The sequence below is a fragment of the Triticum dicoccoides genome, chromosome 2A (genome assembly GCF_002162155.2).
Source record: "Triticum dicoccoides isolate Atlit2015 ecotype Zavitan chromosome 2A, WEW_v2.0, whole genome shotgun sequence".
NCBI lineage: Eukaryota > Viridiplantae > Streptophyta > Magnoliopsida > Poales > Poaceae > Triticum > Triticum dicoccoides.
Window position 1 is genome coordinate 57,347,532 of NC_041382.1, and position 13,651 is coordinate 57,361,182.

At 43.9% G+C, this 13,651-nt stretch overlaps 1 protein-coding gene and 1 long non-coding RNA gene across 2 annotated transcripts; both read right to left on the reverse strand.

Annotated features, from left to right (window-relative positions):
• Positions 1 to 4,761: 4,761 nt before the first annotated feature.
• LOC119358923 lies at positions 4,762 to 6,515 on the reverse strand. The gene is made up of 2 exons (XR_005172332.1): positions 6,407 to 6,515; positions 4,762 to 4,987 (listed from the first exon to the last, which is right to left on the reverse strand). It is a non-coding gene; the product is annotated as an uncharacterized LOC119358923 (long non-coding RNA).
• Positions 6,516 to 7,079: 564 nt separating this feature from the next.
• LOC119357582 lies at positions 7,080 to 7,603 on the reverse strand. The gene is made up of 3 exons (XM_037624485.1): positions 7,428 to 7,603; positions 7,240 to 7,343; positions 7,080 to 7,156 (listed from the first exon to the last, which is right to left on the reverse strand). Exons 1-3 carry the CDS (start codon positions 7,601 to 7,603, stop codon positions 7,080 to 7,082), a joined length of 357 nt encoding a protein of 118 aa, XP_037480382.1.
• Between the last annotated feature and the right edge of the window lie 6,048 nt (positions 7,604 to 13,651).

The window sequence follows — 13,651 nt, forward strand, 5'->3', positions numbered from 1 at the left end:
CCGCCTCGCCGCCGCCAGATCCGAGCGCCGCCTGCCGGTGACCCCGCCGCCGTCTGCGCCGCCCCGCGCCCTCCAGCGCGCCCCCAGCGTCGCCCGTGGGCGCCGCCGCCTCTGGGAACCGCGCTGTCCCGGATCCGGCGCCCCCCTCGCCGGCCGCCGCTCTCCGGCCATCTTCTTCCCTGGTTCCGACGAGATCCGCCGCCCGCGTTGACTTTCCGCGAGGTCCAATTTCTTCTAAGTCCCTAAACTTTATCATCCTGGTGCATACTTTGACCTGTTGCAACTTCTTGTGTGATGCTCTGTTTCATGCGTGCAATATATCAAAATGTTCATCATGATGTGCTCTTTATTTCATTCCATTGTGACCTGCTTGTTTGAGTCCATCTTGATGCCCAAATCGTTGATGCAAGAGTGCTATAAATTGTTAGGTGCTGATTCTTACCAGAGTATGAGGATTTGTCATTTTTGCTACATTTGTTATGTGCTGCATATGGGCATGATCTCTACATGTGTTTTGATCTATGCCATGCCATCTTTCCAGGGGTGTATGCCATGTATTTTTGTGATCTTTGTGGTGACTAGCACAAGCATGCAAAATAGCCTTCGTGTTATTGTTGATTTCAGGATCTCAGGATTTTGGCTAAGTCTTTGTCTTCTGTTATTTTGATGCCATGTAACCATGTTGCTACAGTGAGATACATGCTTTATTTGAGTTGCTTCAGTAAGGATGATTTGGACATATGGTTATGCTCTATCCATCCATGCCCATGTTTGCAATTATGGGGTGCCCTAGAATGACTTAATCTTGCTCTACTTTTGCTATAAAATGTTTCTGGCAGATTGTTTACATGTTAATCAATTTTGCCATGGTTGTTGTAGTTGATCCAAGCATGATTTAAACTTGTTCTTGCTTTGGCTAGCTTCATGATCATGTCTTCTTGCTGTAGATATGCTTAGCTTGTCATGCAATGCCTTGTGATGAGTGAATCGAGCTCGCAAAGATGCCTTCATTATTCTGTTTTTGCCATGCTCAGGTTTCTGCTAAGTCTGAATCTGTTAACGAAACTTTCTATGTTTACATGGGTGCCATAATATCTTATGTGCCTTTTTGGCTCTTGATCAGTAAGGGGTTTTTGTTCTATGCTTTGAGTAGATTCATTCCATGCCTTTGTTTCTATGATCTGTACCTGTAGCATGTTGTTTGCTTGATTTAAACATTGCTTCCTGATGTTAATTCCTGACATGTTAATATTTTCACTAAGTCTATGAAGCTGATATCTTTTGCACTTTTGCCATGCTTGTTTGAACCTGCTCTGTTGTTATTTAGCCGTATATCAGTGTTCATCTTTTGTCAAGCATCTTGAGTAGATCACTGCCATGTGCCTTGTTGATATGTTGGAGTGCAGTAACTTAGTTTCTTGTTGCATTCTAGATGGCATCGTGCTGTTAATCGCAGAATTGTGACATTCTTGTTTTGCTTGCCATTTGCAAACCGTGCCTCCGATTCCGGTGATCTTTATATCGATTTCGACCGAAATCAACTCATCTTTCTAGCGGCACACTTGGTCTGCCAAGTTGATGCCTGGTTCAATCTTTCCCTTCCGAAGCACGTATATGCATTGCATATCACATCTCGCATATCATGCCATGTTTTGCATCATGTTGATTGTGCATTGCACCGTGGTTGATTGTTGTTCCTTTGCTTGTGTTCTTGCCTTGGGTAGAGCCGGGAGATGAGTCCATCTTGATTCCCAAATATTTGATGCAAGAGTGCTATAAATTGTTAGGTGCCGATTCTCATCAGAGTATGAGGATTTGTCATTTTTGCTACATTTGTTGTGTGTTGCATATGGGCATGATCCCTACATGTGTTTTGATCTATGTCATGCCATATTTCCAGGGGTGTATGCCATGCATTTTTGTGATCTGTGTGGTGACTAGCACAAGCATACAAAGTAGCCTTCGTGTTATTGTTGATTTCAGGATCTCGGGATTTTGGCTAAGTCTTTGTCTGCTGTTATTTTGATGCTATGTAACCATGTTGCTATAGTGAGATACATGCTTTATTTGAGTTGCTTCAGTAAGGATGATTTGGATATATGGTTATCATCTATCTATTCATTCCCCTGTTTGAAATTATGGAGTGCCCTTGAATGACTTAATCTTGCTCTACTTTTGCTATAAAATGTTCCTGGCAGATTGTTTACATGTTAATCAATTTTGCTATGGTTGTTGTAGTTGATCCAAGCATGCTTTAAACTTGTTCTTGCTTTGGTTAGCTTCATGATCATGTCTTCTTGCTGTAGGTATGCTTACCTTGTCATGCAATGCCTTGTGATGAGTGAATCGAGCTCGCAAAGATGCCATCATTATTCTATTTTTGCCATGCTCAGTTTTCTGCTAAGTCTGAATCTGTTAACGAAACTTGCTATGTTTACATGGGTGCCATAATATCTTCTGTGCCTTTTTGGCTCTTGATCAATAAGGGGTTTTTGTTCTATGCTTTGAGTAGATTCATTCCATGCCTTTGTTTGCTATGATCTGTTCCTGTAGCATGTTGTTTGATTGCTCTAAACATTGCTTCCTGATGTTAATTCCTGACATGTTAATATTTTCACCAAGTCTGTGAAGCTGATATCTTTTGCACTTTTGTCATGCTTGTTTGAACCTGCTCTCGTGTGATTTAGCCATAGCTCAGTGTTCATATTTTGTCAAGCACCTTGAGTAGATCTCTTCCATGTGCCTTGTTGATATGTTGGAGTGCAGTAACTTAGTTTCTTGTTGCATTCTAGATGGCATCGTGCTGTTAATCGCAGAATTATGCCATTCTTGTTTTGCTTGCCATTTGCAAACCGTGCCTCCGATTCCTGTGATCTTTATATCGATTTCGACCAAAATCAACTCATCTTTCCAGCGGCACACTTGGTTTGCCAAGTTGATGCCTGGTTCAATCTTTCCCTTCCGAAGCACGTATATGCATTGCATATCACATCTCGCATATCATGCCATGTTTTGCATCATGTTGATTGTGCATTGCACCGTGGTTGATTGTTGTTCCTTTGCTTGTGTTCTTGCCTTGGGTAGAGCCGGGAGATGAGTACGTTATCGAGGAACCCGTTGAGTATGCTTACGAGGATCAAGCTTTCGTCAACTCAGAGAACTTTGCAGGCAAGATGACCATACCCTCGAAATCACTTCTATCTTTGCTTGCTAGTTGTTCGCTCTATTGCTATGCCGCGATACCTACCACTTGCTATATCATGCCTCCCATATTGCCATGACAAGCCTTTAACCCACCTTTCCTAGCAAACCGTTGTTTGGCTATGTTACCGCTTTGCTCAGCCCCTCTTGTAGCGCTGCTAGTTGCAGGTGAAGATGGAACTTGTTACATGTTGGAACATGGGTTTTGTTGGGATATCATTATTATATCTTGTTTACTTTAATGCATCTATATACTTGGTAAAGGGTGGAAGGCTCAGCCCTATGCCTGGTGTTTTGTTCCACTCTTGCCGCCCTAGTTTCCGTCATACCGGTGTTATGTTCCTTGATTTTGCGTTCCTTACACGGTTGAGTGTTATGGGAACCCCTTGATAGTTCGCCTTGAATAAAACTCCTCCAGCAAGGCCCAACCTTGGTTTTACCATTTGCCACCTAAGCCTTTTTCCCTTAGGTTCCGCGGACTCAAGGGTCATCTTTATTTTAAACCCCCGGGCCAGTGCTCCTCTGAGTGTTGGTCCAAAACAGAGCCACTTGCAGCGCCACCTCGGAGAAACTTGAGGTTTGGTTTTAGTTGTACGTAGTTTTCATCCGGTGTGCCCTAAGAACGAGATATGTGCAGCTCCTATCGGGATTTGTCGGCACATCGGGAGGCTTTGCTGGTCTTGTTTTACCATTGTCGAAATGTCTTGTAACCGGGATTCCGAGTCTGATCGGGTCTTCCTCGGAGAAGGAATATCCTTCGTTGACCGTGAGAGCTTGTGATGGGCTAAGTTGGGACACCCCTGCAGGGTTTTGAACTTTCGAAAGCCGTGGCCGCGGTTATGGGCAGATGGGAATTTGTTAATATCCGGTTGTAGATAACCTGCCACTTAACTTAATTAAAATGAATCAACCGCGTGTGTAGCCGTGATGGTCTCTTTTCGGCGGAGTCCGGGAAGAGAACACAGTCTCGTGTTATGCTTGAACGTAAGTAGCCTCAGGATCACTTCTTGATCATTATTAGCTTCTCGCCCGTGCTTTGCTTCTCTTCTCGCTCTCATTTGCGTAAGTTAGCCACCATATATGCTAGTGCTTGCTGCAGCTCCACACTACTAGGGAAAAGCCTAGCAGCAGCGCGGGTTTTAGGCCTATCAGCAGCGCAGGTACCCGCGCTACCAATAAGGCGCTACAACTAATAGTTAGTAATAGCGTGGGTTGAAGCCGCGCTACTACTAACAAAGTTAGTAGTAGCGTGTGCCACCCACGCTACTGCTATTTAGTACCCGCGCCACTACTAACAAAATAGTAGCAGCGTGTCCATACTAACAACGCTACTAGTATCCTAAATACTAGTAGCGCACAGTCTTTTCCCATGCCACTACTAGCTAATTTATAATTAAAAAAAATAAAATCCACCAATTCCATTTTATGCATACAGTTCCCAGTAAACACAACAATAGTGAGCACTGCTGGGCTCCTATTTCATGGTTAACCGGAAACCGAAGGAAATAAATCAGCCAAAAAACCTCATTATGCATTGCAACTCACAAATGACCACTTCAAAGAACATGCAAGTATCTATGTCATTAACAATTGCAAACATAAGTTTCTTTTTACTACAGTTGTTGTATGTACTATCACACAGTTCCTCATTCTGTTCTCACTCAATAATAAGAAAAATGAAAATAAAAGATAGAGATAATCTGCCGCAATTGCACTTCGGTGTCATGGATTCAGTCTGCCGCTTCAACATCTCATTATCTGGCAGCACTCTGTCGCTATCTTCTACCTATGAATAAAAACAGACCTTGTCAGAGAAGCAAATGTGAAACCTTATTACAACATGTATGCTAAGTCGCTAACCCATAGAGACAGCTAGAACAAATGTGGAAACTTTCCATGTTGCCGAGTAAGTATATTAACTAGACAAAGTTAGATGATAGTGAAGCTTAAAGCTGCAGTAAGAAATATTAGATATACACATTTTGAAAATCAACCTCAGAAGTGGATACTCTAGTAGACCTGCAAGAGCAGATATGGTAGTAACCAAAATCCTATAAAGATTCGAGGTTAAAGATTATAAATCCAATTTGTCATTAGCATAAAAATATTAGTTCCATGAAGAAGTTTGTCAAGAGATATTTTCTAGTGTTTCTAAGACAGTGACTAAAACATAATGAAAGAAAACACGTTTCTGCATTTTAATTAGGGGGAGCTTTAGTTCTAAAATACTGGAACTGTGACTGAATGATCATATATACTATTAGAAAAACAGACCAAAATCCCCGCAGAACAAAACAGACCAAAAAAATTAACTTCCTACTTACAGTGGCAAGAAAATCTTATATGAATGTGTTATAATAAATAATGCTAACCATGAAGTCTTCTTCCATGTAACAAAGGAACAACATTCTTAATTAAATTTAACCCTGTCAGAATACTTGGTTATCCAGTGCAAAATGGTTGCCTTTTAAACTATGGAACACAAAGAATCATCATTAGCCGTCAATGCAAATCAGCTTCTCTCCATAGAGAAGAGAAGACGTCTTGGTCTCTTGGATGCATGAAGCACACCGTATATGCTAATCTGATCAGAGCATTTTCTTTTTCAATTTAATCGCGCAATGCCAACATCCCCACCCATAGATGTTTTGTTTGTGTACGAATAGTACAATGTTTTCTTTTCAATTTAATGAGCAAAGTTTAAGGTCCACAGGCTCCTTTGTATCCTGTGGAACACAGAATTCTACATTGATTGAACAAATTGACATTTCAACACTCCTAGAGGTATTGTTGCAAACACCTTGCGAGCGAGCTCAGAGCGTGCACCTGCTGCATAGACTAGACTAATCTAATCGCAAGCCGTCCTACTAGTAGCAGTTCAGCAGAAGGATCCTACTAGTTCATCTACTAAACTTACATAAACTAAATCTTACTAGCTCAATCAGAATACTATGGTTTCTACAAAACTGTACTTTTGAGTACTGTGAGGTGTTTGCCTAAACCAACAAAACTGTACATTTGTAGCACTCATTTGCTCATACAATCATTCAAAATTCAGAAGTAGAAATAGAAGCTTATGTAGTTGCCGATCAACCGTAGCTAACGGACTATAGAATTCACTGCTCCTCACTTGTGATAAATTAGGCTAAAAAATTGCATGTTCAATTTTGCATCAATCGAACTTAAGAGAACGGAGAAACCGGACCTTGGGCTGTAGCTCTTGGCGACGTATCTCCCGACACCAGGGTTTATCCGCACAATCCTCCGGATTGAGTCATCGGTGTCATTAGCATATCCCACCCACCAACCTACCTGAAAATGAAATTGGCTAGAGTCAAACCCAACAACGCGTGCTGCAGGATGGCATCAAAAGCCCACTTGATGGATTATCTAGTGTTTACAACTTTGGCCATATCTGGAACAGACATGTGTGTATTATTTTGCATATATAAAGGATCGAACAACAGAGGAATTATCACTAGGCATGGTTTGTTATTACTTATATTAGGACCAGCACCTTACTTATATTACACCTCATGGATAGTTGTTTAGCAAACAGAGACCATGCTTTACATGATGATGTCCCCTTTTTGCTGAGCTTTTACAAAAACAGGTACTCACATTTGACATAATTTCTCATCTTTAGATGCCAATCCCTTTTGCTGGATGTTTATTATATATACAAAACAGCACAATGGTACACACGCAACTGGGACGATCATGTTTAGGTACAAATATAGTTTGCTGGGTATTAAGGAGCACCATGGACTAGAATTCCTAACTGAAGATTCACAAAATCAAGACCAGCATGAAGCTAATTGAGCACTTGGACTGGAACAATGCACTCACACATGGGTGAAAGCTAACGAGGAAAGAGCTTACGACAAGATGTATGTCCAGAACTGCTTGTCCTTCATGTGGCGTGGGCACAGATCATAGCGGACCTTAGCGAGTTCTTGCATGGATCACAAATTACAGTTTGAGACCTGAGAGCCATCTCTGTCTTGGGCAAAGCGGAGGACGAGATCCGCGGGAGACCTACTTTGGCTCTGGCGAGCACGAGGACGATGTGCCGCTGCTGCCAGTCCGAGAGCTCGGCCGCCGACTCCGCGGATCCTCCTGCAACAAAGCATAGCACCGCCAGTAATCGAGAGGGAACTAGCAGGGGAGCGGAATCGAGAAGGGAGGAAGGAGGGGGTGCCTTGGTGGAGCTGGAGGGGAAGGACTTGAAGGCATCGGGGGAGAGTGTCCGGAGGAAGTCAAGGAGCTGCGGCGTGACGCCGAGCTCCTCCGTGTCCTCCTCCTTCCCCTCCGCGGCGGAGGGTTTTCTTGGGCCGGTTCCGCCGCTGCCGCTGCTGCCGGCTCGGCAGCAGAACGGCCATGGGAACGAGGAGAAGGCCATCGGCGGGCAGGTGGGCTGGGACGGGATGCGGCCGGCGGTGGCGATATGATGGATACGAGATTCGTTGGCGAGCTCGCTGGGCTGGGGGGAGGAGGGGAGGGCAGCGGCGCGAGACGGGGAGTGGCGGCCACGCGGCCGCCGGTGTGGCGCACCCAGCGGGGGATGGAGGCGGAGGGGATCTGGATCGAGCGTTGGTGGATTTTTTTAGACAGACATGGGTTGAGTGGTGTGGGACGATTGCGAGTGGGAGTGTATCCGGCGGGGGTGGGTGGCGTGGGAGACTAGTAGTAGCGCGGGTGTCTGACCTGTGCTAAGGCTATCCACGTAGTAGTAGCGTAGGTTTTACAACCCGCGCTACTACTACGGCTGGTCCCGGGAGGCACGGTGGAAATAACTTAGTAGTAGCGAGGGGTAAAAACCCACACTACTACTATCAGGTTATTAGTAGCGCGGTTTTCTCAAGCTCGCTACTGCTAATTAGCAGTAGCGTTTGTTTTTAAACCGCGCTGCTGCTAAGATTATGTGTATAAGGTTTTCCCTAGTAGTGCCACCTCACTACCCTTTTCCTTCCTTTAAGCTTAAATAGTCTTGATCGCGAGGGTGTGAGATTGCTGAGTCCCCGTGACTCACAAATACTTCCAAACAGATGCAGGTGCCGATGATGCCAGTGCAGGGGACGCTATGGCACTCAAGTGGGAGTTCGACGAGGATTCAGGCCGTTACTATGTGTCTTTTCCGTATGTTCAGTAGAGGAGCCCAGTTGCGGCGATCGTGGATCTAGCATTTGGGGTTGTCTTTCTTTTTTTGGTTCCATAGTCAGACCTTGATTGTATTCTGGATGATGTATGCTATATTTATGTATTGTGTGAAGTGGTGATTGTAAGCCAACTCTTTATCCCTTTCTTATTCAATACATGGGATGTGTAAAGATTACCCTTCTTGTGACATGCCTACTATGCGGTTATGCCTCTAAGTCGTGCTTCGACACGTGGGAGATATAGCCACATTGTGGGTGTTACAAGTTGGTAATCAGAGCCTTCCCTGACTTAGGAGCCCCCTGCCTGATCGAATCGCTGACGTTGTTGAGTCTAGAACAAAATGTTTTGAGTCTTAGGATTATATATATAGGAGAGTAGGATTCTTTTTACTCCTCAGTCCCTTCGTCGCCCTGGTGAGGCCTCCCGACGTAGAGTTTTGACTCTTCTCTCCTCAAATTTCACTAAAAAATTTAGGATCACGCGGGTATCTTGGAATCGTGTCGATGGTTTTGTGACGAGAACATTGTTCTTGGTGCCTCCTGACATTTAGGGGTTGTGGCAGTGTCCCAGGGAGTTGAGCTTCGAGGTGTTGCCGTCACAATTTTATCATTGCAATTCTGGAATACCTGAGTTCTCCGACATCGAAAATCTCCTTTATGTAGTTGTTGGTGAGATAACCTCGACGCCACCCAGTACTGGGGTGGGAGTTTGGGAGTATTGCCATAACTCATATAACAGATGTTTTCGAAGGTTGAGGTAAATGATTTCCGAAGGTTTCTTGGTTATGTGTTGAAGGATGGATACAACTGGATGTAGGATTTTCTAGTTTTGGGTGAGATATTATGCTTCCCCTGTATCCCCAACACCTGATTGCATAACCAGAAAGTTTCGGGAGTTTTAGGTGGGAATTCATGTAGCTCTAGTATTTTCTTCCCGCATATATTTGGTTTGTGATTGGGTAATCCTTACCACTTATTTGTTCATATCCGTACCTTGTTGCCTTATTCATCTACCTTTATCTAAGTGGCTTTTCAACTTATGGAAGTGTGATGATTTACTTTGGAATTCATTCGTTCGTTCTTGTTCGAATGTTAAGGCTATATGTTGCAATTTCGATCCATTGATTCAGCTTGAATATATGTCTTTCAAGATGCTAACGGATGTCAACCTCTTCAGGATGGCTCCTCCAACGCGTCAGAATCCGGAACCTCCACCACCACCTCCACCTCCGGAGGCATGGCAAGCTGTCATGGCCGCCACCAACGCCAACACTCAGATGCGTTTGCAACTCTTGCAAGAGCGCAACCAAGGAAATCAATGCCAAGGCAACAATCAAGCTCAGTTTGCTACCCTCAATCAGTTCCTCGCAAACCAGCTGAAGTCCTTCAGTAACTGTGTCGAGGCCACAGACGCCAACGACTGGCTCGTGGATATCTGCAAACATTTTGAGTGTAGTAATGTCAGGCCTGAGGACTTTGTCAAGTTTGCTTCGTTCCAACTCAAAGACCAAGTTGCTGAGTGGTATCAACAATACAAAGATTCCAGAGGAGGTCGTGTGATTACCTGGGATGATTTCCGCCGAGACTTCAAAGCTCACCACATTCCTCAAAGTGTTGCTGAGAGTAAGCGCGAGGAGTTCCGCAATCTCAAGCAAGGCAGCATGTCTGTTTACCAATACAACATCCTGTTTCAGAGGCTCGCTCGCTTCGCTAAACAAGACGTCCCTGACAAGAAGTGCATGATTTATCAATTCAGAGGTGGCCTCAGAGAAGATCTGCAACCAGCTCTCCTACTTTTTGAGCCGACCAAGTATGATGAATTCTACAACATGGCACTAAAGCAAGAAGCCGCTCAGCTCATGTGCGATGCTTCTAAAAAGAGAGTCAGGGATGCAACTCCATATTCTTCTTCAACTCAAGTGGCAGCTAAGCAACAGAAGTTCTGGTTGCCTCCTCCTCTTCTATTTCGTCAGTCTTACCAGCAGAAGAGTAAAGGTGGCAATGGATCTTCCCACCCACCTAACCCAGGCTATCAGAACAAAGCTCCGTCTCATGCTCCAAGGTCAAGTGCTCCTTATCACCGTCCGCTCTCAGAGGTTACTTGCTGTTGGAGAACGTAGTAATTTCAAAAAAATTCCTACGCACACGCAGGATCATGGTGATGCATAGCAACGAGAGGGGAGAGTGTTGTCTACGTACCCTCGTAGACCGTTCGTGGAAGTGTTATATCAACACGGTTGATGTAGTCGTACGTCTTCACATCCAACCGATCCAAGTACCGAAAGCACGACACCTCCGAGTTCTGCACACGTTCGGCTCGGTGACGTCCTCGCCTTCTCGATCCAGCAAGAGGGGCGAAGTAGTAGATGAGTTCCGGCAGCACGACGGCGTGGTGACGGTGTTGGTGAAGAACAATCTCCGCAGGGCTTCGCCTAAGCACTACGAAAACTATGACGGAGGATAAACTAGAGGGGACGGGATTGCCGGCACACGGCTTGGTGTTTCTTGATATGTCTTGGGTACTAGCCCTACCCCTCTATTTATATGTTGAGCCTTGGGGTCGAAACTTGGAATAAAAGCCTCCACAAAGTCGGTTTCACCCGAAAGGCAAGAGTCCTTCTCGGACTCCAGGGCCAGACGCCAGGGTACCCGGCGTCTGGACCCAGACGCCAGGGACCCTGGCGTCTGGTCCCTGGACTCCGCAAAACTTCCTTTTGCGCTTTCCAAAAACCTGTGGGCCCAAATAAAGTGTTCTCGTACCCAAACATTTCGGAAAACATCCGGAACCCCTTCCGGTGAATTCCGGAACCCTTCCGGTGACCAAACACTATTATCCCATATATCAAACTTTATCTCCGGACCATTCCGGAGTTCCTCGTCATGTCCGTGATCTCATCCCGGACTCCGAACAACATTTGGTCACCAACATACATAATTCATATAGTACTATATCGTCAACGAACGTTTAAGCGTGCGGACCCTACGGGTTCGAGAACTATGTAGACATGACCGAGACACCTCTCTGGTCAATAACCAATAGCGGGACCTGGATGCCCATATTGGCTCCTACATATTCTATGAAGATCTTTATCGGTCAGACCGCATAACAACATACGTTGTTCCCTTTGTCATCGGTATGTTACTTGCCCGAGATTCGATCGTCGGTATCTCAATACCTAGTTCAATCTCGTTACCGGCAAGTCTCTTTACTCGTTCCGTAATACATCATTCCGCAACTAACTCATTTAGTTGCATTGCTTGCAAGGCTTAAGTGATGTGTATTACCGAGAGGGCCCAGAGATACCTCTCCGACAATCGGAGTGACAAATCCTAATCTCGAAATACGCCAACCCAACAAGTACCTTTGGAGACACCTGTAGAGCACCTTTATAATCACCCAGTTACGTTGTGACGTTTGGTAGCACACAAAGTGTTCCTCTGGTAAACGGGAGTTGCATAATCTCATAGTCATAGGAACATGTATAAGTTATGAAGAAAGCAATAGCAACAAACTAAACGATCAAGTGCTAAGCTAACAGAATGGGTCAAGTCAATCATATCATTCTCCTAATGATGTGATCCCGTTAATCAAATGACAACTCATGTCTATGGTTAGGAAACATAACCATCTTTGATTAACGAGCTAGTCAAGTAGAGGCATACTAGTGACACTCTGTTTGTCTATGTATTCACACATGTATTATGTTTCCGGTTAATACAATTCTAGCATGAATAATAAACATTTATCATGATATAAGGAAATAAATAATAACTTTATTATTGCCTCTAGGGCATATTTCCTTCAGTCTCCCACTTGCACTAGAGTCAATAATCTAGTTCACATCGCCATGTGATTTAATACCAATAGTTCACATCACCATGTGATTAACACCCATAGTTCACATCGACATGTGACCAACACCCAAAGGGTTTACTAGAGTCAATAATCTAGTTCACATCGTTATGTGATTAACACCCAAAGAGTACTAAGGTGTGATCATGTTTTGCTTGTGAGAGAAGTTTAGTCAACGGGTCTGCCACATTCAGATCCGTAAGTATTTTTGCAAATTTCTATGTCAACAATGCTCTGCACGGAGCTACTCTAGCTAATTGCTCCCACTTTCAATATGTATCCAGATTGAGATTTAGAGTCATCTGGATCAGTGTCAAAATTTGCATCAACGTAACCCTTTACGACGAACCTTTTTGTCACCTCCATAATCGAGAAAAATATCCTTATTCCACTAAGGATAATTTTGACCACTATCCAGTGATCTACTCATAGATCACTATTGTACCCCCTTGCCAAAAATAGTGTAGGGTATACAATAGATCTGGTACACAGGATGGCATATTTTATAGAACCTATGGCCAAGGCATAGGGAATGACTTTCATTCTCTTTCTATCTTCTGCCGTGGTCGGGCTTTGAGTCTTACTCAGTTTCACACCTTGTAACACAGGCAAGAACTCTTTCTTTGACTGTTCCATTTTGAACTACTTCAAAATCTTGTCAAGGTATGTACTCATTGAAAAACTTATCAAGCGTCTTGATCTATCTCTATAGATCTTGATGCTCAATATGTAAGCAGCTTCACCGAGGTCTTTCTTTGAAAAACTCCTTTCAAACACTCCTTTATGCTTTGCAGAATAATTCTACATTATCTCCGATCAACAATATGTCATTCACATATACTTATCAGAAATGATGTAGTGCTCCCACTCACTTTCTTGTAAATACAGGCTTCACCGCAAGTCTGTATAAAACTATATGCTTTGATCAACTTATCAAAGCGTATATTCCAACTCCGAGATGCTTGCACCAGTCCATAGATGGATCGCTGGAGCTTGCATATTTTGTTAGCACCTCTAGGATTGACAAAACCTTCTGGTTGCATCATATACAACTCTTCTTTAATAAATCCATTAAGGAATGCAGTTTTGTTTATCCATTTGCCAGATTTCATAAAATGTGGCAATTGCTAACATGATTCGGATAGACTTAAGCATAGATACGAGTGAGAAACTCTCATCATAGTCAACACCTTGAACTTGTCGAAAGCCTTTTTGCGACAATTCTAGCTTTGTAGATAGTAACACTACTATCAGCGTCCGTCTTCCTCTTGAAGATCCATTTAATCTCAATGGCTCGCCGATCAATGGGCAAGTCAATCAAAGTCCATACTTTGTTCTCATACATGGATCTCATCTCAGATTTCATGGCCTCAAGCCATTTCGTGGAATCTAGGCTCATCATCGCTTCCTCATAGTTCGTAGGTTTGTCATGGTCAAG

Coding starts and splice junctions, on each gene's coding strand:
- LOC119357582 (XM_037624485.1), bottom strand. CDS start 7,603: ATGGCCTTCTCCTCGTTCCCATGGCCGTTCTGCTGCCGAGCCGGCAGC. Junction 7,344..7,427: donor CTCTCCCCCGATGCCTTCAA/GTCCTTCCCCTC, acceptor CTCTCGATTACT/GGCGGTGCTATGCTTTGTTG. Junction 7,157..7,239: donor GCTCGCCAGAGCCAAAGTAG/GTCTCCCGCGGA, acceptor GATCCATGCAAG/AACTCGCTAAGGTCCGCTAT.